The sequence below is a fragment of the Protopterus annectens genome, chromosome 1.part0, assembly GCF_019279795.1.
Source record: "Protopterus annectens isolate FY-2018-M chromosome 1.part0, PAN1.0, whole genome shotgun sequence".
NCBI classification, from domain to species: Eukaryota; Metazoa; Chordata; order Ceratodontiformes; family Protopteridae; genus Protopterus; species Protopterus annectens.
The window spans coordinates 1,940,484,429-1,940,510,701 of NC_056725.1; the positions used below are offsets into that span (position 1 = coordinate 1,940,484,429).

Genomic DNA, 26,273 nt, shown 5'->3' on the forward strand with positions numbered 1-26,273 from the left:
ACCACAGCCTGTGTCTTTGTTGACTATGGCACTGATGCCTAGGGGATCTGTCTCTGTGCCACTTTCTCTGGAATGGTTTTGTCTGAGAGGGAAAGGAAAGTACAGCTTTGTACACTTATCATAAATGTAGATGTTTGACTGTATTCACTGCTGCAGTCATCACATTTGGGGCTATCTGCTTGCAGTAACCCTCAGTCGGCTTGATTATCAAAGTCTTGGGTCCTGCGTTGGTTGCTGTCTCATCCTCCGTGACGTCAGGTAGTCTCATCTTCCGTGACGTCAGGTAAAAAGCACGCAGCCGACGCCATTACATCAGTTTTTCTTGCCCCAGATGTTAGGTGCCCCCCCCCCCCAATGGGAAGCAATTAAATACATATATATATATATATATATATATATATATACATACATATATATATATATATATATATATATATATATATATATACACACACACACACACACACACACACACACACACACACACACAAAATGGTATAGGGCAGTCACGATGGTGCAGCGGTTAGCGTTGCCACCTCACAACAAGAGGTTCTCCGGTTCGATTCTCATCTGGGGTGCCTTCTGTGCAGAGTCTGCATGTCCTCCCTGTGGTCGCGTGGGTTTCCTCCGGGTGCTCCGGTTTCCTCCCACATCCCAAAGACATGCTGTAGGTGGATTGGACACTCTAAATTGGCCCTAGGTTGTGAGTGTGTGCATGTGTGTGCCTTCTGCGGAAGGTTGGGTGCCAGGCTGGCAACTTGAGACTGTAACACTCCACTGCCAATCATGAGCGGACAGGTGATCTACTGTGGCGACCCCTAACCGGAAAAAGCCGAAAGAAGAAGAAGAAGATATACAATGGTATACCTCCAACAAAAAAGCAAATACACCAAAAAGCTTTTAAGCACTGTAAAGGAGAGTAGAGGTATAGCCAAAAGAAGTCAGGGGGCTGGAGGGAGGGTAACCAGGACTGCAGCAGTCAATACACTCGAACATCTACATTTACGGTAAGTGTACACAACTATACTATGTTCTTCGTGTTTCACTGTTTCAGTCATCACATTTGGGTAGATTCCCAAAGCTAAGGATGGGAGGAAGAATTTAGATAGCATTAGGACCAGCTATAAGGCCCTGCAAGACTGCAGTGGCAAAGCCAGCTCTGGATTTAGAGAAAATTGGCAAATGGTAATGCTTGGTGAAAGTATGTACAGAACTCAAGGTAGCAGCTTCTAGGATGTCCCTGGTAGGGAAACCTCTGAGAAAGGCTGTACAGGTAGATGCAGCCCTGGTTGAATGGGGTCTAATCCCCTGTGGGATAGGTTTTCCATGGTGCTTATAGCAGAAATGAATGCAATGGCCTATCCATTTAGAAATGGTTTGCTTTGAAATAGCCTTCCCCTCTGCCCCTTAAGCAAATGCCACCAGCAGTTGTTCAGATTTCCTTTGAGGTTTAGTCCTGTCCAAGTAAAATCTAAGTTGTCTGTGCACATCAAAGGAGTGCAGTATGTGTTCCCCTTTGTTCTGTGGATTAGAAAAGAAGGTTGGAAAATGAAGAGACTGATTAAGAGTCACACTGGATACCACCTTGGGCATGAAGGAGAGATTGGTCCTGAGGGACACCCTGTCCGCATGAAAGATGATGAAAGGCTCCACTGCCATAAGGGCCTGTAATTCAGATACCCTTCTTGCTGAAGTGATTGCCAAAAGGAAGGCTGTTTTCCAAGAAAGGAATTTTAACTCTGCACTTGCAGCTGGCTCAAAAGGAGGAAGAGTGAGTTTTTCCAATACAAAGTTAAGGTCCCAGGCTGGAGTTGGGGTTCTCCTGGGTGGTCTTAAGTTTATGGCCCCTCTGAGGAACTGCTTGAGCAGTGGATGAGAGAAGAGGGGTGGTTCTGTGTTGTAATGAGCTGAAATGGCTGAGGTGTGAATTTTGATGGAGGAAAAAGAAAGGCCCTTGTGAAGCATCTCAGTTAAGTATTGAAGAATCTGAGGTAAGTTGGGCGCAGCTGTGCCCATCCCTTGAGTTTAATTCCAGGCACAGAATATTTTCCATTTTTCAGCATAAGATTTTCTAGTACTTGGTCTCCTTGCCTCCAAAATGACATCCAACACTTGTTTAATGAGGGATGGTAACTGAGAGATTAGATAATTAGCCAGGGTGCCAGGTTCAGGGTTTGAAGCTGAGGGTGCAGAATCTGGCTCTCCTGCTGTGACAGCAGGGTAGGGGTCTGAGGCAGCTGCCATGGAGCCAGCAGTGACACACTGAGCAAGAGGGGGTACCAGTGTTGGCGTGGCCAGTCTGGCGCAATCAGTATCATCCTTGGTTTGTCCTGTTTGATCTTTAGTAGTACTTTGGAGAGGAGAGGCAGAGGGGGAAAGGCATAAACTGATAGATTTTTCCAGCTGAAGGACAGAGCATCCACTTTCCAAGCTAGTTTGTGGGGAGTCCTTGTGCAGAATTTGTCCAATTGGAAGTTTTGGGGGAGGTAAACAGGTCTATATCTGGGCTCCCCCATTTGTTTATCAACATGTTGAAAGTCTTTGGTTCCAGTTTCCACTCGTGTGGTTCCATGAGATTTCTGCTTAGTTCGTCTGCCAGTGCATTTAGTTTTCCAGGCAGGAATTGAGCCTGTGGATGCACTTGGTAGCTCAAGGCTGTGTTCCACAGAGCCATGGATAGTCTGCAGAGGGGGTAAGAATGGGTAACCCCCTGCTTGTTTATGTACCACATAACAGTGGTGTTTGTCCATCTTTACCATTAATTGTCATGGAAGAATGTGGTCCTTGAAGGCTGTCAGTGTGTTCTGTACAGCTAACATTTCTTTTTGATTGACATGCAGGTGCATTTGACTTGGGTTCCATTTGCCCTGAATGCACTTCCCTGCCAGGTGAGCCCTCCATGCATAGTCTGATGCATCTATTGCTAGAGTTTGGGAGGCAGGGGGTAGAGTGAATGGTAGTCCCTTGTTTTGATGGTAGGCCTCTCCCCACCAAAGGAACTCTAACCATAGACAAGGTATGATAGGAATCACAGCTTCTAGATCCTGAGAATGTTGACACCATAGGCTTTTTAGATACCATTGTAGTTTCCTCATATGCAGTCTTGCATATGGAATTAGCAGAATGCAGGAAGCCATGAACCCCAAGGCTTGCAGTATTTGCCTTGCAGATAGCAGGGTCTTTGGGCCACAACAGTGCAAGAGTGAAACACGAAGAACATCAGTGTTTAGTGGGGAAGTTTCTGCTGAACCTGGGAGATCGCACCTGTAAGATGTCCTTGACAGTTTGCAAGGATTTGGCTTTGTCCTCCATTTTCTTAATGACCTCTTCCACTTTAGGTGCAAACAACTGGTCTTTATCTAAGAAGGCGTCTAGCAGTTTTGATTTTACCTGGTCAGGCAAAGGCTGCTCCCTTAACCAGGCATGCCTTCTGATTACTGAGCCTTTGACTGCAGCCCTGGTAGAACTTCTAAGGCATCAAAACTACAATGCAAGGAGTGTTTGGTAACCTGAGAGCTAGACTGTATGAGGTCTGCTAATTCTCTGGTAGTACTATTGTCAGGAATGGAAGATAACTTCTGTTTAATCAGTTCATGGACATTCTGCTGGAATTTCAGCATATGAAATTGACAGTTTAAGGCTCTAAAGTCGCTGAAGTGTATACCTTTTTTCCCATTCTGTCTAAAGCTCTGCGTTCTTTGTCAGCTGGGATGGGATTTTTAGATGAGCTTGCCCTACCTCCCTTAGGGCCTTAAGTAATGACTTCAGGGTCTGCAATAGGGTTTTCAAAAAGATATTTGTGAGTGTCTTGCACCCTGTAATATCTGTCTGGTTTCCTGGGTGCTGGGGGGGGGGGGATCTGGTGAAAGGGCAGATTCTAGAAAAACATCCTCCACTACATCCAGGATAGGCAGAATGGCCACAGGTTTATACTGAGGCAGGTCAAGAAACTCTCTCAGTCTTTACTTATACTGAGGGTAATCCTGGGCCTCCCACTGAAAGTATTCTCAGGGAATTTAAGGTTTCCAAAAAGAAATGTCCTCAGGGGGAGTGGCAGATGGAATGGGGTCATCAGCATCAGAGTCCTCAAATGCTGCAAAGAGCTGTTCTTCCATGTCTGACTCCTCAAGGACGGATTCTTCTGACTCCTGGTCAGTGAAGATCTCAGGGAAGGTGTCCCTTTTTCTTTTGGCTGGGGTGGGAGGATGGGGTGTCTTCCCCTAATAAGAGTCATCAAGTCTTCTGCCATTCTGAGCAGTTCCTGCGACTGAGGGGTAGGCTGGCTAGGTGTAGGTTAGTGGCTGGGTCGTTGGGGAGGGACCTTTTTGGGGGTATTCTTAGGCTTGTATCTGGATGGATCGGCAGTGTTATACAAAGAGAGTTTAACTGGAAACATTGTCGTCGGTCTGAGCCTGGCTTCGGTAGTCGGAGGTGTCTCAGCAGAAGCTGGTGGCTGCAAAGTGGCTCCAGACCTGACTGCGTGAGAATGAGGCAACATACTGGCAGGGGGAGGTGGATCCGGTGGTGTACCGTGCTCCGAACGGGTCTTGGTTGAGGCCTGCGATGGTTCCTTGGCTGGTGTCAGGGGCTGCAAAGGCACCTCACTGTGTTCAGCTGTAGCACTGACTTGAAAAATACCAGACTTTAGACCTGAGTTATCAGAGAGCCTAAATTTTAGAGGCCTATCTTTATCCTTGTCTTTCTTTTTTCTAGGTAAGTCAGTAGCCAGCTGAGAGACCGACACCCTATCGCATTGAGAAAAAGACTCACTAAAATGCCTCGTTACAACTTCAGCTCTTCTTCTAATGGTGCTAGCATTAAACAGGGACAGAACCGACACCCGGGGATGTCGAGGTCTGGGCCTAATCAAGTGACGCAGAGAGAATAGAAGTCTCGGTGTGGGATCTGCTTTCCACAACTGGGACAATTACTGACCTTCTCTGACATTGGTTGAAAGCAAGAAAATGTTCCCAACAGGTTACTTAGGTTTAGATGGTTTTCCTCACTCTGGCAACGGCCGACCAACACACTCACAAAACTGCTTCTGCTTCGGGCTCCATGGCAAGAAAGACTGATGCAATGGCGTTGGCTGTCACCCTTTATAGCTCTGATGACCTGACGTCAGCTACAATCTCAGAGCAGCTGATGCAGGAGGGAAATCCTTTACTCTGGTATTCAGGCCGGCCGAGGGCTACCCGGCAGGGATAACCCACAAGTGATGACTGCAAAAATGAAACCTGAAGAACATGTACAACAGTCTTTGTATTGCAGCACTGTAGTAGGGCTGTCTCTGAAACAGAAACAGTTACCACAAGGTGTACACCTTGGGACGCCTGTTTGTAGACACTTCCTGTAGTTGATGAATTAAACTTTTATTCTCAGATGTGCATGTACAAACAAGCAGAGGTATTTATGCAGAGCTAATAACCATGGGAAACTATTCCTTTTTTCTAGTGTTTTCCCCAACTCATGTAAGTTAGAATACTCCCTGGTGTCTAGTGTTTCCCCTGACACATGAAGTCAGAGTACTTCCTGGTACCTGCTGTTCCCCCTGACCCACCTAGCATACTTCCACACTCCCTAGAATAACGTTTGGCATCTATCGTTCCCTTATCATCCCTCATGATCCATGTTGTTAGAGTAATTCCTGGTGGCTAATGCTCCACCTTGACCCAATGGTGCAGGCTTTGCTTGATAGAACAAGGGCGTGTGGAAGAATCAAACCAAACAAAACGTTGGAGCATTGTAAATGAACCAGTAACACACAAAAACAAAACACCAGCAGGAGGGTCCGAATGTTGAGCAAAACAGAGATTTAATAAAGATAAAATAAAAAAATAATTATGCACTTTTGTCTCACTCTGGAGACTTCATCAGAATACAGCACTGTTTCTGTGTGTGGAAGAATGACAGGCCACTCCACCCCCCACACACATTTATAATACACACAGCACCCTCCACACCTCACTGTACTCATAGAAACACACATCCATTCATCCACCTGCATGCACGCATGCCTGAGCACCCACACAAGCACAGACACCTGCACGTAACCTACTCCCCTTACTAACCCTCCCACTCCCCCACCGCTACCTCCCAGGTAGACACACATGCCCCTCACATGCACTCACACATTCCCTCTAACACTACCTGACCATTAAACTGTCCAGCACATACCTCTACCTCAATGGATTATTACCATGAGCAGCCAGCAGTGGCTGTGCTAATTTATACAGCTGAACAACTCTCTGAATTGCTGTAAATGCCTTACTGTAGGCAGTTTTGAGGGGAACACACATGGCTAATTAGCATACAACTCTCTCTTGAACTTGTACTTAGCACAGACATGGAGACAAGTCAATGCACCTTTTTTGCATTACAATATCATGGTAGGGCTGTCTCTGAATTAGAAATGGTTACCATGAGGTGCACACCTCATTACTTACGACAGCTGTTGAGATGCATGTATCTCACTGTCTCAAAACAACTTGGCTATCAACTTTTTATTCTTTATAATGTCTCCTTGCTTCTGTGTTTTCTTCCAGAAACTACTGAATGCTCTTTTACACAACAAAATTACACAGTAAGGCCAGAGAGTACAGGAAAGAGTACTCAGTCTACAGCTGAAGATCACTACATCAACATACATCAAAATCTGAAACATCATCAAAAAAAAAGTTATCCAGTAACATTCAACAGGTGAACAAAACAAAATGGCAGTATGTACTGCAGACAATGTAAAATTATCTCACCTGGGGAGCCAAAATACCTAAGGATAACTTCAGGTGTTTTCACCTCTCCTGCAGCATTTTTGGCCATGCACTGGTAAACACCCTGGTCAGTTTCCCTTGTGTTCTGGATCATTAAGGTGCCGTCCTCTAACAGGTTCAGACGAGAGTCATCCTTCATACTGATTTCATTACTGCAACAACAAGAAGTCACTTCAAAAACATGGACCTTAAATACAGATAATCACAGACCACACTTAGCTTAGCCCGAAAATAGATATTGAGTTAAATTCTACCTCCACCAATGTACTAAAAATGAATACTGTACAGCATGGTATTACTGAAAATGAGTAGAGATGGCACCTAAAACTATTTTCACGTCATCAGAAGCTTATTTAACAGAAGGCAAAACTCTGAATATATATATTCCTAATTTAAAAAGACTAGTTTAGAATTCCAGATATAAATACAAAACACACTAAACTATATATACACAGTTCAAGTTTATTATATAGATTAAATGTAAGTTTTGTTAAATAAAGCATGGTACAAGTAAGCTAAGGACAAACACAAAGTGGAAATAACTGAATAAAGTACTGGAATAAACTTAATTATGAAGGTAGCATGAAAATTGGTACAATTCAGCTTAATAAAAAGTACAAATAGAAACAGCAAAAGTACAGTTGCGTTAACTTATGAAATACCCCACTTGGGCATTGTTGACAAACTCAAGAGGTTAGGTACAAACCCGTATGTCACCCCATGGACAGCCAACTGGCTCACAGACAGGACCCAGGAAGTTAAAATTGGGGAGTCTACCTCTTCAAAAAGGCTAGTCACAAGTGGAGTCCCTCAAGGAACAGTCCTTGGACTGCTCCTTTCTGGCATTTACTTCTCAGAAGTCAAGGCCAATACCAGTGGTCTCTGGCTGACTAAATTTGCAGATGATTGCAAATTAGGAGCTGTTATTGAATCTCACACAGACACAAGTGTTCTCCAGGTGGGGCTGACACAGACAAACAGCTGATGTCAGAGTCATGTACTAAAACTAAATGCCAAGAAATGCATAATAGTATCTTTTGGGAAGTCATCCATCCCTGGTAACTATCATATTGACAACACATCCCTTAGAGTTGACCCAGTAGTCAGGGACTTAGGGACACACACAGATAGTAATCTAGCCCTTGATCATCACGTGTCTACAGTGGTGAGGAAATCATCCTATGTTGCGCAAATTATAAACAAAGGTATGGCATCTAAGTCCAGGGAAGTCATTCTTCCACTGTATTTGGCATTCATCAGACCTATCATTGAATACAACGTCCCCTCTGATATGTACCTAACCAGGCATATCCAACAACTGGAACGTCCACAGAGGTTCCTCACTACAAGAATACAGGGTGTAAGTAATATGTCCTATGTAGACCGCCTCAAGGCCCTACCACTGTATTCTGTCTCCTACAGGCTTTTAAGGGGAGATCTATGTCTGGCACACAGGGCATTGTCAGCCCCCACTCTGATGGACCTCCTGCACATCCACAAAACAAACAGTACCAGAATTACCTGTTCTAAAGACTTAAACCTTGCCTGTGATATAAAATAGGACCTGCTAGAGATAGGTATGTATCCCAGAGACTACCCCATCTATGGAACAGGCTCCCCATCCATGTGAAGCAGAGTTCCTCTCTAATCCAATTCAAGTACAACTTGGACAACTGGATAAGAAACCAGAAATTCATCCCTGGTTTGGCACCTATGTCTCTGATGCAAACAGGTAACCTGTAAATGGTTCATAGGTTCATACTAGGCTATCTGCCCTAGGGCATTTATAAGCCTAGCCAGAGTGTGTTTGGCTTTCGCCACCCGTTTTAAATTAATTTTGCTATGCCCTTTTTCGAGGTTGGTATACTGTGCCTCTGTCTAACAGTGACACAGAAGTGATACCCGGGGTATACCTACGATCTCCCATCCACTCATCAAGATTCCTCTTGAAGAGAGTCAATGAGGGACTCTGCCTAACCTGGACTGGGATTTTATTCCAGAGTGAAGGGAGCCTCTGGGTTATGAATCTGTCCCTCCAGCATGTCCTATTTATTTCAGTGCTGAGGTTCAAGTCTCTCGAGCGCGTAGCTCGATGGGATTTGGATTTTCTGAGGTGCAGCATGTCCATTAATTCCGGGTTGGACATGGCTTTATACGTCAGGCACAGATCGCCTCTGAGCAGGCGGTATGCCACCGAGAAGAGCTGCAGTTTCTTTACCCGGGCAGCACATGGCATCTGTTTGAGCCTTTTGATCCTCTTGGTGAGGTACTTCTGGGGTCTTACCAGTTGCTGCAGGTGTCTGGTAAGGTACATCCCAAAAGGGGCAATGTACTCAATTATGGGCCTGATGAGGAATAAAGAGGCACGATGACCTCCCCTGATCTAGATGTGAATCCCTTCATGATTAGGTGGGCTATATAAAATGTTTTTCTAACCACTTTGGCTACGTGGTTGTCAAATGAGAGATTGCTATCAACTTGGGTCCCCAGGTCCCTAATTACTTCTTCTGTACTTAATGGATTACCACCTATGTGGTAATTTGTGGGTACTTTGTTTTTGCCAAAGGGGATGACTATACACTTTTTGGCGTTTAGCTTGAGGCCATGGCTCTGGCACCAGTTGTCTGTTTCTATGAGGCCCTTTTGGAGGATGCTTGTGTCGGCTGGAGAGTCGATTATGGCCAGTTTGCAGTCATCTGCGAACTTGGTCAGCCACAGTCCTTCCGTGTTGGCCTGTACCTTCGAGAAATATATACCGAACAAGAGAGGTCCCAGGACTGAGCCTTGTGGGGCGCCACTTGTAACTGGTTTGGAGTCTGACATGGCTCCAGCAATTCTAACCATGTGGGTTCTGTCATTGAGCCAGTTTGCAACCCATCTAGTGACATAGGGGTTTATATTTAAGCTGGTGAGCTTATCTATAATGCCAGTGGGGTATAGTATCGAAGGCTTTTATGAGGTCCAGGTAGGCTGTGTGGACCACCTTCCCCTCGTCAATGGCCTTGGTGACTGTTTCAAAGAAATCAACCAGGTTTAAGAGGCAGGATCTAACCTTAACAAAGCCGAACTGGGTAGGATCCAGTGTCTGTAGGTCCCCAATATCTTTATTTATGAGGTCCATGATGATCCTTTCCATAGCTTTGTAGACCAAGCTAGTCAGGCTTATGGGGCGATAGTTTCCAGGATCCGTTGAGGCACCACCTTTGTGGAGAGGGACCACTGTTGCTGTACACCACTCTTTGGGTACATATCCTGTAGTAAGGCTGAGATTGAATAGTAGTTTTATGTTTGGGTTTAGCTCTTCTTGGAGTTCATGTAGGACGCAGCCCGGCACACCGTCTGGTCCCATTGATGCTGTGTTTTTAGCTTTGGAGAGGACAGCTCTTACCTGAGCATCTGAGATGTCAGGGGGGCAGCACTCTGCCGGGATAGATATTTGCCCTTTTGGAGGGGGGGGAGGGGAGAAGTTTGTGCTGAACCTGTCAGGTAGGATGTTGGCAATGTCTGTGGGTTCGGTGTATTTTTTGTCATTTTGGACTAATTCTGAGCATATCTGGGAATTCCCACCCAGGTTCCTAACATAACTAAAGAAAGCCTTGTGATTATCCTTAGTGTCCTGTGCAATTTTTCTCTCGAAGCTGGCCTTAGATGATTTTATGAGTGCCCGTAGTTTTTTGCTAAAACTGATCAGAGATGCCTTCCCTTTTTGGGATTTTGCTCTTTACTGTAGTAGCTTCCTCCTTCTATTGTATAGTTTGTTTATAGCTGGGGTCCACCAGACAGGACGTCTGCCTTTGGAGGATTGGGTCTTGATTTTATTTGGGATTGCATGATCCATGCATTCCTGAAGGTGTTCATAGAATGCGTTTATAAAGGATTCTGCGGTCTGGGCCGTATTTTCCACAGGCCCGGGGGCTTTGAAGGATTCCACCTCGGTTTTGAGGAGTGTGAAATTTGCTTTAGAGAAGTTTTTCAGTGTGGTTTTCAGGGCAGGGGGTGGAGTTGGGATGTGAATATCCAGTGAGATTAGTTTATGGTCTGATCTTACCAGTGAGGGATACACTTCTGGTCTGGAGCATAGAGTCCCCATGTTGGTGATGATCAGGTCCAGTATGTTTTCCCCTCTTGTGGGAGTGGTAACAAGTTGTTCCATAGCATCTGAGTTTATAAATTCTAGGAACCTTTGGGCTAGGGTGTTGGAGCTAGAGTAATGCTCCCAGTCTATGTTTGGGTAGTTGAAGTCGCCCAATATAATGGTGTTTCGAGAGACCTTCATATTTTCCAGTGTTCTCAGGAAGGCCGAGTGGGGTTCCTGGGTTTGGGAGGGTGGTCTGTAGCAGGCTATAAACTGGAAGACAGTTTTACCCACTGTTAGTTGCACATGGATAGTCTCTGATGCTTCGTGCTGTGCCACCAACCTGGAAGTGTGGGTAATCTTTGACTAATATTGATACTCCCCCTCCTTTTGTGGTTCGGTCCAAGTTTTGGGGCCGAAAAACATGGTATAAGGTATAACCTGGTAGTGCTGGGGTGCTCTCGGGAGCCTTGAACCAGGTCTCTGTTACTGCACAGACATTGATGTTCTCCATGCTAAGGAGAGTTTCGAGTGCATGCATCTTGAGGTTTAGACTTCTGGCGTTGAGTAGCATTACTCTTAGTTTCTTATCCCTTGTGATACCTATGGAGGTGGGTTTGTCTTCTGAGCCTTGCCTAAAAAAGGCACTATGGGGGTAGCAAGAGCCTTTGCCAATATCCGAAAGCCCTGGGGTGACAGGTGCAAGCCATCCCTAACGAAGCATCGTGGCTTGTCGAGCATGTCATCCCAGGCTGACAGGCATTGGATCCCCTTTGAATGACACCAATACTTAAGCCAACTGTTGAAATTGATCATCTTGTCTTCATATTGTGGCATCATTCTTGGTGAGGGTAAGATGCTACTCAAGGTCAGGGTCATACCGGTCTGGGCTACATGCACAGAGAGCTCCTCTATGTCTCTTTTCATATAGTCCAGGGAGGTACGTCTTAGGTCATTCACACCAGCCCATGCTTACACTTCCCAGGCCCATGCTTACACTTATCAAGTGTATCAGAAAGTACAGTTGTGTACACTTACAATAAATGTAGATGTTCACGTGTATTCACTGTTGCAGTCATCACATTTGGGTTATCTGCCTGCAGGTAGCCCTCAGCCGGCCTGAATACCAGAGTCTTCGGATTTCTGCGTCGGATGCTGTCGCTTCTTCCATGACGTCAAGTCGTCAGGGGTATAAAACATGCAGCCGATGCCATTACATCTGTTTTTCTTGCCCCAGATGTCAGGTGCCCCCACAATAGGAAGCAATTATATGGTATGGAACTCACCCAGCAAAAAGCAAATACACATGATATAATATATGCCAAACAAGGAGGAAAGGTAAAAGTCAAGTGAAGTCAGAGGGCTGAAGGGAGGGTAACCAGGACTGCAACAGTGAATACACTCGAACATCTACATTTATGGTAAGTGTACACAACTGTACTATGTTCTTTGTGTTTCACAGTTGCAGTCATCACATTTGGGTTGATTCCCAAAGCTAAGGAAGGGTGGAGTTAGTTAAAGAGCATTAGGGCTAGCAATAAGGCCCTGTAAGACTGCTGTGGCAAATCCAGCTCTGGATTTAGAAAAGATAGGCAGGTGGTAATGCTTGGTGAAAGCATGTACAGAGCTCCAGGTTGCAGCTTTCAGGATGTCTCTGGTAGGGACTCCTCTGAGAAATGCAACAGAGGCAGATGCAGCCCTGGTGGAATGCATTCTTATCCCCTGTGGGGTAGGTTTTCCATGGTGTTTGTAGCAGAAATGGATGCAAGGTGCTATCCATTTGGAAATGATTTGCTTTGAAATGGTCTTCCCCTCTGCCCCTGCAGCAAAGCTAACTAGCAGCTGGTCAGATTTTCTGAGAGGCTTAGTCCTGTCCAAACAGAATCTAAGCTGTCTGTGTACGTCCAGAGAATGCAGTATCCTTTCCCCTTTATTCTGAGGATTAGGGAAAAAAGTAGGCAAATAAACGGACTGGTTTAGAGCCACACTAGACACCACCTTCGGCATAAAGGATGGATTAGTCCTGAGGGAAACCCTGTCCGCATGGAAGATAATGAAGGGTTCCACTGCCATGAGGGCCTGCAGTTTAGACACTCTTCTTGCTGAAGTGATGGCTAGAAGTAAAGCTGTTTTCCAAGAAAGGAATTTCAACTCTGCTGTAGCTGCTGGTTCAAAGGGGGGAAGAGTGAGTTTTTACAATACAAAGTTAAGGTCCCAGGCTGGAGTGGGAGCCCTTCTGTTGGGGGGGGGGTCTTAACTTTTTGGCCCCTCTAAGGAATTGTTTTAGCAGGGGATGAGAGAAGAGGGGTGGCTCAGTATTATAATGTGCTGATATGGCAGAGGCATGAATCCTATTTGAAGGGAAGGATAGGCCCTTGTGGAGCATTTCTGTTAAATAATCTAGAATATGAGGTAACATGGGCACCGTTGTGCCCATCCCCTGAGCTTGGCTCCAGGAACAGTATCTTTTCCACTTTTCTAAATAGGATTTTCTAGTACTAGGCCTCCTTGCCTCAAGAATGACATCCAGCACCTGCTTACTGAGGGTTGCTGGAGGTGAGGTCAGGGAATTAGCCAGGCTTCAAGGTTCAGGGTTTGAAGCTGAGGGTGCAGAATCTGGCCTGACTGCTGGGATAGTCGGGAAGAGGTCTGAGGCAGGTGCCAAGGTTGTAGCACTGTCAAGACTGTGCAAAAGGGGGTACCAGTGCTGGCGTGGCCAGTCTGGTGCAATCAGTAGTGTCCTTGGCTTGTCCTGTTTGATCTTTAGTAGAACCTTCGAGAGGAGAGGTAGAGGGGGAAAGGCATAAACTGAGAGGCTTTCCCAGGTAAAGGACAGGGCATCCACTTTCCAAGCTTGACTGTGGGGAGATCTGGTGCAGAATTTGTTCAATTGGTAGTTCTGAGGGGAGGCAAAAAGGTCTACCTCTGGTGTCCCCCACTTGTTTCTCAAGAGCTTGAATATTTTGGATTCCAGTTTCCATTCGTGTGGGTCCACAAGATTTCTGCTCAAGTTGTCTGCCAATGAATTTAATTTGCCGGGCAGGAATTGAGCTTGTAGGTTCACTTGGTAGCTCAAGGCTGTGTTCCACAGAGCCATGGCTAGTCTGCAGAGTGGGTAGGAATGGGTTCCCCCCCTGCTTGTTTATGTACCACATAACTGTGGTGTGGTCTGTCTTTACCAATAGTTGTCCTGGAAGAATAAGGTCTCTGAAGGCTGTCAGAGCATTCTGTACAGCTAGCATTTCTTTTTGATTGACATGCAGGTGCATATGTTTTGGGTTCCATTTCCCCTGAATGCACTGCCCTGCCACGTGAGCCCCCCATGCATAGTCTGATGCATCTGTTGTTAGGGTTTGGGTGGCAGGGGGTAGAGTGAAAGGGAGTCCCTTGTTGTGGTAGCAGGCCTCTTCCCACCAAAGGAACTCTGCCTTAGACAAGGAATAATAGGAATCATTGTTTCCAGGTCCTGAGAATGTTGACACCATAGACTTTTTAGATACCACTGAAGTTTCCTCATATGCAGTCTTGCATATGGAATTAACAGAATGCAAAAGGCCATGAACAACAGGGCTTGCAGGATTTTCCTTGCAGATAGCTGGGTTTTTGTGGCAAGTAGGTTGTCAAATAAACTTGTTTCTCCGGAGTGAGGAATGCCACCTGGGAAGTTGTGTTCAAGCTTGCTCCCAGGAATACAATCTGTTGGCAGGGTAATACGTGTGATTTCTTCTCGTTGATGGTGTACCCCAGTGAAGACAGAAGTCTCTTTACAAATGCCAGGTGCTGTAATAGCAAGTCCTGACTCTCTGCCTGAATCAGGCAATCGTCCAAGTATGGGTAAATCTGAATATTTATCTGCCTGCAAAATGGATTGGCAGGAGCTAGGCATTTGTGAATACCCTAGGCACAATAGATAAATCAAAGGGCAGTCCTGAGAACTGATAGTGCATGGAGCCTGTCCTGAAGAGCAGGAATTTTCTGCAGGATTCCCTTACTGGGATGTGCATGTAAGCTTCTTTTCGTCTAGAGTTGCCAGCCAGGCATCCTTGGCTAGCATAGGAAGAAGCTGTTGAAGAGTTAGCATTTTTAATTTTGGAATCACCAGAAAGGTGTTGAGAACAGAAATGTCCAGGATAGGACACCAGGAGTTTTCTTTTCTGGGAACCAGGAACAGTCTTGAATAAAAACCTTGTCCCCTTTGTTCTGCTGCGACAGGTTGAATAGCCCTGATACTGAGAGAGAGAGCACTTGTTTTGGGGCCTCCTCCCACTGGTTTGGGGGGAGGTCTGGCCATCCACTTGGGGTTGGGAGTGAGAGGAAGTGGAATCTGTATCCTAGGGAAACTATGTTTAAAACCCATTTGTCTTGGGTAATGAGTTTCTTTTTTTGCATGCAGGCGAGCAAGGAAGCAAGTAGTTGAGCAAGGCTTGGTAGATTTAAGGATAAGTCACTGTGACATTTTTCCATAGGAGGGTGGCTTACTACTCTCTGCTTTGAAAGTGGGGGCCCCCCACTGCTTAGATCTGTGCATAGCCTGAGACTGAAGTCTTGCTAGTCTGCTGCTCCTGGGTTTGGACTGAGAAGGCCTGAAAGGGACTGGAAAGGACCAGTTCTTTGAAGGCCAATGCCTACTGAATCTAGGTGGCTGTATTTGTGAGAAATCTTTAACAGTTTGCATAGATTTAGCTTTTTCCTCCATCCTTTTGAGGACTTCTTTTGCTTTGTTGCCAAAAAGGTGCTCTTGGTGTAAGGGTGCATCCAGTAATTTAGTTTTAACATGATCTGGCAAGTTTTGTTCCTTAAGCCAAGCATGCCTTCTAAGTGCAGACCCAATGACAGCAGCCCTGCAAGATGCTTCTAAAGCATCAAAACCACATTGCAAAGTATGTTTAACTACTTGGTCAGCAGAATGCATTAAGTCTTGTAAATCTTTGTCTTCAGCACAGTCAGGAAGCAACATCATTTTCTGTTTAATTAATCCCATAATATGCTGCTGATACTTTAACATATGAAACTGGCAATTTAAAGCCCTAATGGCCAAAGTAGCAGAAGTATATACCTTCTTACTCCATCTGTCTAAAGCTCTAGAATCCCTATCAGAAGGGGTACGATTTTTGGCAGTAGTACCCTAAATGCCTTTTGGTCCTTGGGAAATGGCCTCTGGATCAGCAGTAGAATTCTTGAAAAGGAATTTGTGAGAGTCAGGTACTCTGTAGTACCTGTCAGGTTTCCTGGCAGCTGGAGGCAAAGTGTCTGGGGCAAGGCTGGATTCCAAGAAAACATTATCTACAATCTCCGGAACAGGAGGGATAGCTAGGGGCCTGTGTTGAGGCAGGTTTAAAAATTCCCTAAGTCTCTTTTTGGACTGAGAATAGTCCTGGCTTTCCCAGTGGAAATGCTCCCTAAGGGTATGCAAGGTTTCACCAAAAGAAATATCTTCTGGAGGGGAAGCAGAGGGAATGGAATCCTCTGTATCACAATCCTCACATGTAGATAAGGGTAAATCCTGGTAGTCAGAAGGAAAAGAGATATCAAGAAGAAGAATCAGAAAGAAAACCAGTTCTAGGTCTCTTAGAGGGGGGAAGGCTGGTTTCTCCTAATTAAGGTAATAATGTCTTCCGCCATTCTAATCATTTGTTTTTAGGCATATGGGCCTGAGAATGTGCTTTGGTCATTGGTTTTCTAGGCTTAGTGCGAGCTTTAGGCCTGAGGAATTTGGTATTCTTAGCTTGAAATGAAGTCGTCGGTTTGATATGAAAATTGGTAGGCCTGAATACACCCTCAGAAGCCAGTGCCTGCACAGCGGCTCCGGACCCATCCAAGGTAGAGACATCCACAGGTTCCATAGTCGAAGAAGCATCTTGCAGCATACCGGACTCCGAATGGGTCTCAATAGAGGCCTGCGAATCTGTAGTAGCGGGTATCAGGGGCTGCGAAAGCACCTCACTGAGTACCGGCGGACTGGCGACTAGCTTATCGGAAGCATCATCGGCTGATTTGGACCTATGAGGTCTGTCTTTGTCTTTATCCTTAAGTTTTTTCGGAAGATTGGCAGTCGGATGACTTAACAAAGCCATTTCGGAGTACAGAGATCAAGAACAAAAGTATCCAGCTACAAAAATAGCCCGACGACGAATAGTTCAGGTGTTGAACAAGGCACAAAACTGACAGCAAGGGACATCATGGTCTGGGCCTAAACAGGTGACGCAGTAAGAATGAAAATCTCTATGAGGTATTTGCTTTCCACAGGCAAGACAATTGTTAATTTTTTCTGACATTGGTTAGAGCAAGAAAAAAGGACCCCAACGGGGTACTTATCTTTTTGAAGACTTCAGGTCTGAAACTAGAAAATGAAAATTTCAGGAGTTGATCGACCGGCACTTGCAAACTGCTTCTGCTTCGGGCACCGCACGGCAAGAAAGACTGATGTAATGGCATCGGCTGCATGTTTTATACCCCTGACGACCTGACGTCATGGAAGAAGTGACAGCATCCGACACAGAAATCCAAAGACTCTGGTATTCAGGCCGGCTGAGGGCTACCTGCAGGCAGATAACCCAAATGTGATGACTGCAACACTGAAACACAAAGTACATATTGTCAGAGATTTGGGATGCATGGCTAGGCTTAACAAAACCCTTGTGGTTGTTAGCCTAGTAAACACCTATGACCCTATGAACCTAATGTTGATGTTTAGGTACATGCAATGTTCCAGTCATCACTTGTGGGATATCTCATCTACAGACAGCCCAATGGCCAGCCTGACTTCCAGAGATGTACCTTCCCACATAGTCTGTCCAACCCCAACCCACCGCCGCATAAAGGTGTTGATGGTATAATAGTGGCACTGGCACTGCCATCTTCAGATCTTTTTTCCCTTGGCAATAACACGGTAAAACACCCTAACACCAGAGCTTATATGCACTAGGAGAGAGGACCCTCCTCTGCTAGAGGTCCACCCCAGTGGTCTGCAATATCCCTCTCCATGTAGTATATCAAGGATAAAGTGGCAGGATGGGCCTGGTAGGGAGATAAAACAGAAGGTGAATGGAGGCAAGAAGGTACCCAACCCAACCCAACCCCAGACTGGAATGTAAAAAATATCCTTTCTTTTGAGTGAGAAGGCCCACATGCTAAGGAAACCCTTTCTAGTTCCCCAATGAAAGGCTGTGCAGCAGGGAGAAAGTACAGTTGTGTACACTTACCATAAATGTAGATGTTCGAGTGTATTCACTGTTGCAGTCATCACACTTGGGTTATCCTGCCAGGGGTAGCCCTCAGTTGGCCCGAATACCAGAGGCTTAGTATTTCTGCGTTGGTTGCTGTCACTTCAGTACTGAAGTCAGATCGTCAGTGATATAAAAACAGGCAGCCGATGCCATTACATCAGTTTTTCTTGCCCCAAATAGGGAGCTAAGTTATGGTGGAAAAACACCACCGGTAAAAAGTAAATACCAATAGCCCTGTAAGGAGTGAGGAAGAGAGAGAGAAAGAGAGACACACACAAGGGGGCTGGAGGGTGGGAAACCAGGACTGCAACAGTGAATACACTCGAACATCTACATTTATGGTAAGTGTACACAACTGTACTATGTTCTTCGTGTTTCACTGTTGCAGTCATCACACTTGGGTTGATTCCCAAAACTGAAGAATGGGTGGAGGCAGTCAAGAAGAGTTGGGGCTGGCTTGTATGCCCTGCAGGACTGCGGATGCAAACCCCGCCCTGGATTTGGAAAAGACAGGCAGGTGGTAATGCTTGGTGAAGGTATGAAAAGAACTCCAAGTTGCAGCTTCCAGAATGTCCCTGGTAGGGACTCCTCTGAGAAAGGCTGTAGAGGTTGAAGGTGTCCTAGTGGAATGTGTTCTGACCCCCTGAGTGGGTGGTTTCCCATGGTGCTTGTAACAGAAATGGATACAGTGTGCTATCCATTTCGAGATGGTTTGTTTTAATATGGCCTTGCCCTCTGCCTCTGGTGCAAAGCTGCCAAGTAACTGGTCAGATTTCCTAAAGGGCTTAGTCCTATCAAGATAGAATCTGAGCTGTCTGTGCACATCTAAAGAGTGTAGGATCCTTTCCCCCTTATTTTGAGGCTTAGGGAAAAAGGTGGGCAAATGGAAAGATTAGTTGAGAGCCACACTAGGCACCACTTTAGGCATGAAAGTCGGGTTAGTCCTGAGGGAGATCCTGTCAGCATGAAAAATGATGAAGTTGTTCCACAGCCATAAGTGCTTGTAGCTCAGACACTCTTCTAGCTGAAGTGATGGCCAGAAGCAAGGCTGTTATCCAAGAGAGGAATTTTAAGTCTGCTGACGCTGCAGGCTCAAAGGGGGAGTAGCGTGAGCTTTTCCAACACAAAGTTAAGGTCCCAAGCAGGGGTAGGGGCTCTTCTTGGTGGCCTTAAGTTGTTAACCCCTCCCAGGAACTGCTTGATGAGAGGGTATGAGAAGACAGGTGGCTCAGTGCTGTAATGAGCAGAGATGGCAGAGGCAAGGATCTTAATGGAAGAGAAGGATAGGCCCCTGTGGAGTAGGTCTGCTAGGTAATCCAGGATGAGAGGTAAGGAGGGCTGTGCTGGGTCCGCTCCTTTAGTCTGGATCCAGGAACAATGCCTTTTCCACTTGCCAGCATAGGATTTTCTAGTACTGGGTCATCTGGTTTCACGTATGACATCCAGTACCTGCTTGCTTAGGCTGGCCACTGGAGGAGAAGTCAAGGAATAAGCCAGGCTGCAAGGTTCAGGGTCTGCAATTGTGGATGCAAAAACTGTCCCTCCTGCTGAGTTACAGGAGAGTTGGGATCTAGGGGAGGTGCCATGGAGGCAACGGTGACCGATTGCGCAGCAGTGGTACCAGTGTTGGCGTGGCCAGTCTGGGGCAATCAGGATTGCCCTTGGTCTTTCCTCCCTTATCTTGAGTAAACCTCTTGTAAGAAGAGGTAGAGGGGGAAAATGCATAGATTGATAGGTTTGCCCACTGGAAGGATAGGGCATTCACTTTCCAGGCCTTGCTGTGAGGTTCCCTGGTGCGGAATTTGCTGAGCTGGTGGTTGTAGGGGGAGTTATATAGGTCCACCTTTGGGGGATCCCATTTCTGGGTCACAAGGCTGAAGGTGTTGTGGTTTAATTGCCACTCATGTGGGTCAAGAAGATTTCTGCTTAAGTTGTATGCCAGAGAATTTTGGTTGCCTGGCAGGAATTGAACTTGCAGGTGAATATGCATGGCTGAGGTCGTGTTCCAAAGGGTCATGGCTAGCCTGCAGAGTGGGTTCCCCCCTGCTTGTTGATGCACCACATCACTGTGGTGCTGTCGGTTTTGATTAGTAGAGACCCCGGAGAGAGTAGGGATCTGAAATCTGTCAGAGCATGCTGAACAGCTAGCATCTCGTTTTGGTTGATGTGCAGATGAATTTGATTTGGGCTCCAGTGGCCCTGAATGCACCTGCCGTCCAGATGTGCACCCCAGGCACAGACTGATGCATTTGTGGTTAGTGTCTGGGCGGTGTGGGGCTGTGTAAAGGGAAGCCCCTTGTTGTGGTTGCATGCTGCTGCCCATCAAAGGAACTCTTTCCTTAGACAAGGTATCATAGGTATGATAGTTTCCAGGTCCTGAGAATGTTGGCACCAAAGACTTTTTAAGTACCACTGAAGTTTCCTCATTTGCAGTCTGGCATATGGAATTAGTAGAATGCAGGCGGCCATGAACCCTAGAGCTTACAGGATTTTCCTTGCGGATAACTGGGTTCTGGTGGTCATTAGAGAGAAGTAGCCTGTCAGACAGGCTTGGTTTTCTGGAGTAAGGAATGCCATCTGGGATGCTGTGTCCAAGCTTGCTCCCAGGAATACAATTTTTTGACTGGGGACTAGTCTGGATTTCTTTTCATTGATAGTGTACCCCAGGGAGGTTAGAAGGTCCTTTACAAATGTCAGGTGCTGCAACAGCTTTTCCTGACTGTCTGCCTAAATCAGGCAATCGTCCAAGTAGGGGTAAATTTGAATATTTTTCTCTCTGCAATAGGCAATAGCTGGAGCCAGGTATTTTGTGAAAACTCTGGGAGCAGTGGATAAATCAAAGGGAAGTGCAGAGAACTGATAATGCATAGATCCTGCCCTGAAACATACATATTTCCTGTAGGAGTCCCTGATTGGGATGTGCAGATAGGCCTCCTTTAGGTCTAGGGTGGCTAACCAGGCATCTTTGGACAGCATAGGGAGAAGCTGCTATAGGGTGAGCATTTTGAATTTTGGTACCACCAGGAAGGTGTTTAGAATGGATAGATCTAAGATTGGGCCTAGGTGCCCTCTTTTCTGGGTACCAGAAATAGTATGGAATTAAAACCTTTGCCTATCTGTTCTGCAGGAACAGGATGAATTGCCCTTATGGACAGCAGGGACTGAACTTGGTTTTGCGCCTCTGCCCACTGATTTGGAGGAAGGTCTGGGAACTCTTTTGGAGTTGGCAGCATGTGGAAATAAAATTTTCACCCCTGGGATACTATGCTGAGGACCCATCGATCGTTGGTGATGGAGGTCCAGTTTTTTGCATGGTGGGCAAGTTTTCCTCCTAGGGGCATGAGCAATTGGGCAGAGGTGAGTGGAGGATTAAGAAGTCATTGTGACTTCTTTCCATAAGGGGGTGGCTTAGCACTCCCTGTTTTAGAAGTGGAGGTACTCCATCGCTTAGATCTCTGCATACCCTGAGACTGTAGTCTGGGGGGGCTGTTTCCCCTAGGTCTAGTTTGAGGTGGCCTTGAAGGGGCTGGAAAGGACCAATGTTTTGAAGAGCAATGCCTACTGAATCTTGGAGGCTGCACTTGCAAAAAATCTTTGACTGTCTGCATAGACTTAGCTTTTTCTTCCATCTTTTTTAAAACCTCTTCTGCTTTGGTGCCAAACAGATTGTCCTTGTTCAGAGGTGTGCTCAATAATTTTGATTTGACATGGTTTGGCAAGGTCTGCTCCTTAAGCCAGGCATGCCTTCTAAGTACAGAACCTGTGACTGCTGCCCTGCAAAATGCTTTTAAGGCGTCAAACCCACATTGCCGGGTATGTTTGCTGACTTGGCTTGCAGAATGCATAAGCTCCTGTAATTCTTTACTTTCTGCACAGTCAGGGAAGGTAGATAATTTTTGCTTAATAAGTTCCACAGTATGTTGCTGGTGTTTCAGCATGTGAAACTGACAATTTAGTGCTCTAATGGCAAGAGTTGCAGAAGTGTATACTTTTTTACCCCATCTGTCTAAAGCTTGGGAATCCCTGTCTGAGGGGGTGGGATTCTTGGCTGTAGTTGCTTTTATTCCTTTAGGTCCTTGGGAGATGCAGTGTCAGGGGTCAGCAGCATGATTTTTTAAAAGAAATTTGTGTGAGTCAGGGACTCTGTAGTACCTGTCAGGTTTCCTGGGAGCAGGGGGTAAAGTATCAGGACTTACACTGGAATCCATAAAGACATCATCCACAACATTCAGAACAGGAGGGATAGCTAAGGGTCTGTGCTGTGGTAAATCTAAAAATTCCCAGAGTCTCTTTTTGGACTGAGGATAATCCTGGCATTTCCAATGGAAATGCTCTCTCAAAGTATGTAGGGTTTCACCAAAAGAAAATTCCTCAAGGGGGGAGGCAGAAGGAATGGATTCCTCTGCATCTGAATCCTCATAAGCAGATAAGGGCATGACTTCATAATCAGAAAACTCAGCGTCGTCGGACTCCTGGTCAAATAATGCTGCTGGGGACAAGTCTCTTTTTCTTTTAGCAGTGGAAGGCTGGCTTCCCCTAATCAGCATGATAAGGTCTTCCACCATTTTAAGCATCTATGATTGTGGCAAGGAAGCAGGCACTTGAGTTAGGGTCATTGGTTTTTAGGCGTAGCTCGTACTCTTGGTCTTAGAAACTCGATAGTTTTAGAAAGAAATGAAGACGCAAAAGCAGTGGTCGGTTTGAGTCGAACATCGGCAGTGTGAAGAACTTCCTCAGACGTCTGTGCCTACACAGCGGCTCTGGACCCATTCAAGGTAGAGACATCCGCAGGTTCCATAGTTGAAGAAGAGTCTCGCGGCATACCGGATTCCGAACGGGTCTCGGTAGAGACCTGCAAATCCATCTAAGTGGGCATCAGGGGCTGCGAAAGCGCCTCACTGACTACTGGCGAACTGTCGACTAGCTTAACGGAAGCATTGTCGGCAGTTTTGGACCTGTTCGGTCTGTCTCTGTCTTTATCCTTATGTTTTTTTGGAAAATCGGTAGTCAGACGGCTTACTGAAGCCATTTCGGAATATGGAGATCGAGAATGAAAGTATTTAGCTACAAAAAGGGCCCGACAACGAATAGTTCGGGGGTTGAACAAAGCACAAAAATGGCAGCGAGGTACGTTGTGGTCTGGGCCTAAACAGGTAACGCAGTAAGAATGGAAATCTCGGTGTGGTATTTGCTTTCCACAGGCGAGACAATTGTTAACTTTTTCTAACATCGGTTAGAGCAAGAAAAAAGGATCCCCAACGGGGTACTTAGCTTTAGAAGACTTCAACTTCAATTTCGGAAAAGAAAACTCAGGTAGCAGTCGACTGGCACTCGTGCAAACTGCTTCTGCTTCGGGCTCCTCGGCAAGAAAGACTGATGTAATGGCATCGGCTGCCTGTTTTTATACCACTGATGATCTGACATCAATACTGAAGCGACAGCAACCGATGCAGAAATACTAAGCCTCTGGTATTCGGGCCGACTGAGGGCTACCCCTGGCAGAATAATCCAAGTGTGATGACTGCAACAGTGAAACACGAAGAACATCCACTGTAATAACTCATTTTGGTGCAGACAACAATGTCCTTTTGATTTTAACAATGCCCTAGAGTTCTGGGGTATAAGTGGAAAAGCATAGAGGAACAGAACTGTCCACTTTAAGGAGAATTCTTCTACATACCATGCCCCTTCTCTTGTGAAGTAAAAAGGTAATTTTCTACCAAACCTCAATATTCTGCTCAGATCCAGAAGGACAGCTCTGATTAACATCCATTCCTGTTGCTCTATCTGTCTACCATTATGTTTTCCTGAAAAGAGCTCTAGACCACTACTAAGGTCATGCCCATCTCTTCGCAATCTCTTATGGTATTTTCTGTGAGCATTTGGAAGACTTTTTCCTTACAAATCTATCTGAAAACTTTGAGTATCTGGATCACAGTTATCACTTCCTTTACATTTATGAACTTTTTGTTCATATCCTACATCTATATGCCCTGGATTTAAACTGCTCCCACATGAGCTCACCAAACTAGATCAGAGAACTCTGTGGTCAAGGTGTGGGTAGATTGTGAAGGGCAGTCATAGACTGAGCTGAAGTTGTCATATCCACCCCATGAGATCAATTTCATTATGCAAGGGAAGAGGTGACTCTGAGTTTGCAGGGATTGTGAATGTTGCCATCATTTAGTTCTGAAATACCACTGAAGCTTTCTCATGTGCAGTTACAGAGATCATCAGGATACCACAAAGCCCAAAATTCTTACCAATTCAGTGGCTGATATCACCACCTTTTCCTGGACATTTTACACTAATAGATTTAGAGACAGAGAGCAACTTGTCCTCTGATTAGAAGGCTCTCTGCAGGTCTGTGTTCACGAACACCCCTAGAAAACCTAGTATGGGGTAAAGTCAGGGTAAAGTTCAAGGCTCTGAGTATTCCTTCCAGGGAGTCTTCCTGATTAAAACAGTTGTCCAGGAAATAGCAGAGATGAATGCCTTTGTCCTGCAAAAGCTACTACTGCAGCCATTCTGTGATGACCCTGGGTGCAGCAGACAAGACAAAGGTAATGAAACTGAATTCATAGAATCAACACCAATGAAAACTGTACAAATTTCCTGTGTTTTTTTTTTTTTTTACAAAGGGTATGTGAAGGTAGGCATCATTCAGGTCCTGAGTGACTAGGAATGCTTGTTGGGATTGCAGCCAAAGAACACCTTGAAAGTAAGCATTTTGAATTTTGTAATAATAACAAATGTGTTTAAGAGGTGAGACCAGTCACCATAATGGCTAAGGTCTTCACCTCCCAAACACAAGGTACAATGTTCGATCTTGACCTATGGCCAATACCTGTATGGAGTTTACATGTTCTCCCTGTGTCTCTGTAGGGTTTCAACCCACCTCTCTAAAACAGGCTGAGTGCTTCCATCTAAAAACTCACTCAGGCGAATGGAGTTGAGGGTAGTAGCACAGACTCTCCAGATGGTGCCTTATGGGAAAGACTTGCACAGACCAACTGCTTTGGGCATCTACTGTAGTGCACAGTATCCTCATGTTAGCAGAATACAGATCACAGACTGCACACCATGGCAGAGACAGCTATTTAACAGTGGAAAATATGTCTCTAGGTGATTCGGTCACGTTGACTAATGTTGCCAAATGGACGTCGGTATTTGCCGGTGATGAGTGGGTTGAGGATCCAGCCTACTCCAACCTAAGCCAGGGACCCATGTTAATGGTGGGAGGGTTATGTGCCCCTATCAGCCAGTATGTGCCCACCATAAACATAAATTCCAGCAGCCCTGGGTCAATAAGCTATTGGCCGGCTGGTGTCCAGTTGCCCAGCTTGGTTTACCTGGGATAGTCCTGTTGAGCAAAAACTGGATGTAAAACAAACCAACCTACCAAACATGAACTAACAATTGCTACACTCGATGTAGACTCATTGACAGGATGCTGCATCCGAATGGATAACATTATGGTAAGGAGGAGGCTGAACACCCTATACATCCAGGGGACAAGATAGAAGGACAGTGCAGCAAAGTCATTTGGATTGGCATCCAGAGTCTACTACTCAAGAGGAGGAGGACAGCTAAAAAATGGTGTGGGAATTGTGGTAAGGGTCAAACTTCAGAAGAAGGTGAGGGATGTCATCAGAATTAGTGACAGAATCACGGCAATCAACCAAAGGTTTAAGGACAGGGCAGTTTTCATAATCTCAGCCTATGCCCCATAGCAAACTTGTGAAGAAAAGAGTGGATTCAGGCATTAGCTGCAGGACCTACTAGACAAAGCAGGACAACATGAGTTGGTGTTGATAATGGGTGACCTGAATGCACATATCAGGACAGACAGAACTGGACATGAGGACTTCCTGTATCCACATGGGTGTGGCAACCAGTATTTCATGCTTTGGGCCCACTGTTTCAATGAGGATGACTTTGCAATCACTGATTCTACCCTAATGCACTTTCCTTACAACAAGGAGGAAGTCTATCTGTGTTGTATGTTGACCACACTTCTTGTGGCTGTCTTTCTGAACCATGTGTTTGCTACTATCAAGTCATTTGCCAGACAGAAGTCTAGAATGGCCTACCTTCTTTATTCCTCTTGCCCCACCAGCAGTGGCCAGAGGAGAAGGATCTAAGCTCAATAGAGACGAGGCTGAAGATCTGGAAGTAGACTGGGGAGAAAACCCAATAGTT

The 26,273-nt window shown here is 45.7% G+C and overlaps 1 protein-coding gene across 2 annotated transcripts in view; it reads right to left on the minus strand.

Annotated features, from left to right (window-relative positions):
- Nucleotides 1–26,273, minus strand: part of PXDN (peroxidasin) — a 2,220,827-nt gene that overhangs the window by 755,410 nt on the left and 1,439,144 nt on the right. For both annotated transcript variants that reach the window (XM_044070259.1, XM_044070249.1), the window contains one exon: nt 6,753–6,922. In XM_044070259.1, coding sequence (XP_043926194.1) covers nt 6,753–6,922 — 170 coding nt within the window. The remainder of the gene's footprint in view (nt 1–6,752; nt 6,923–26,273) is intronic.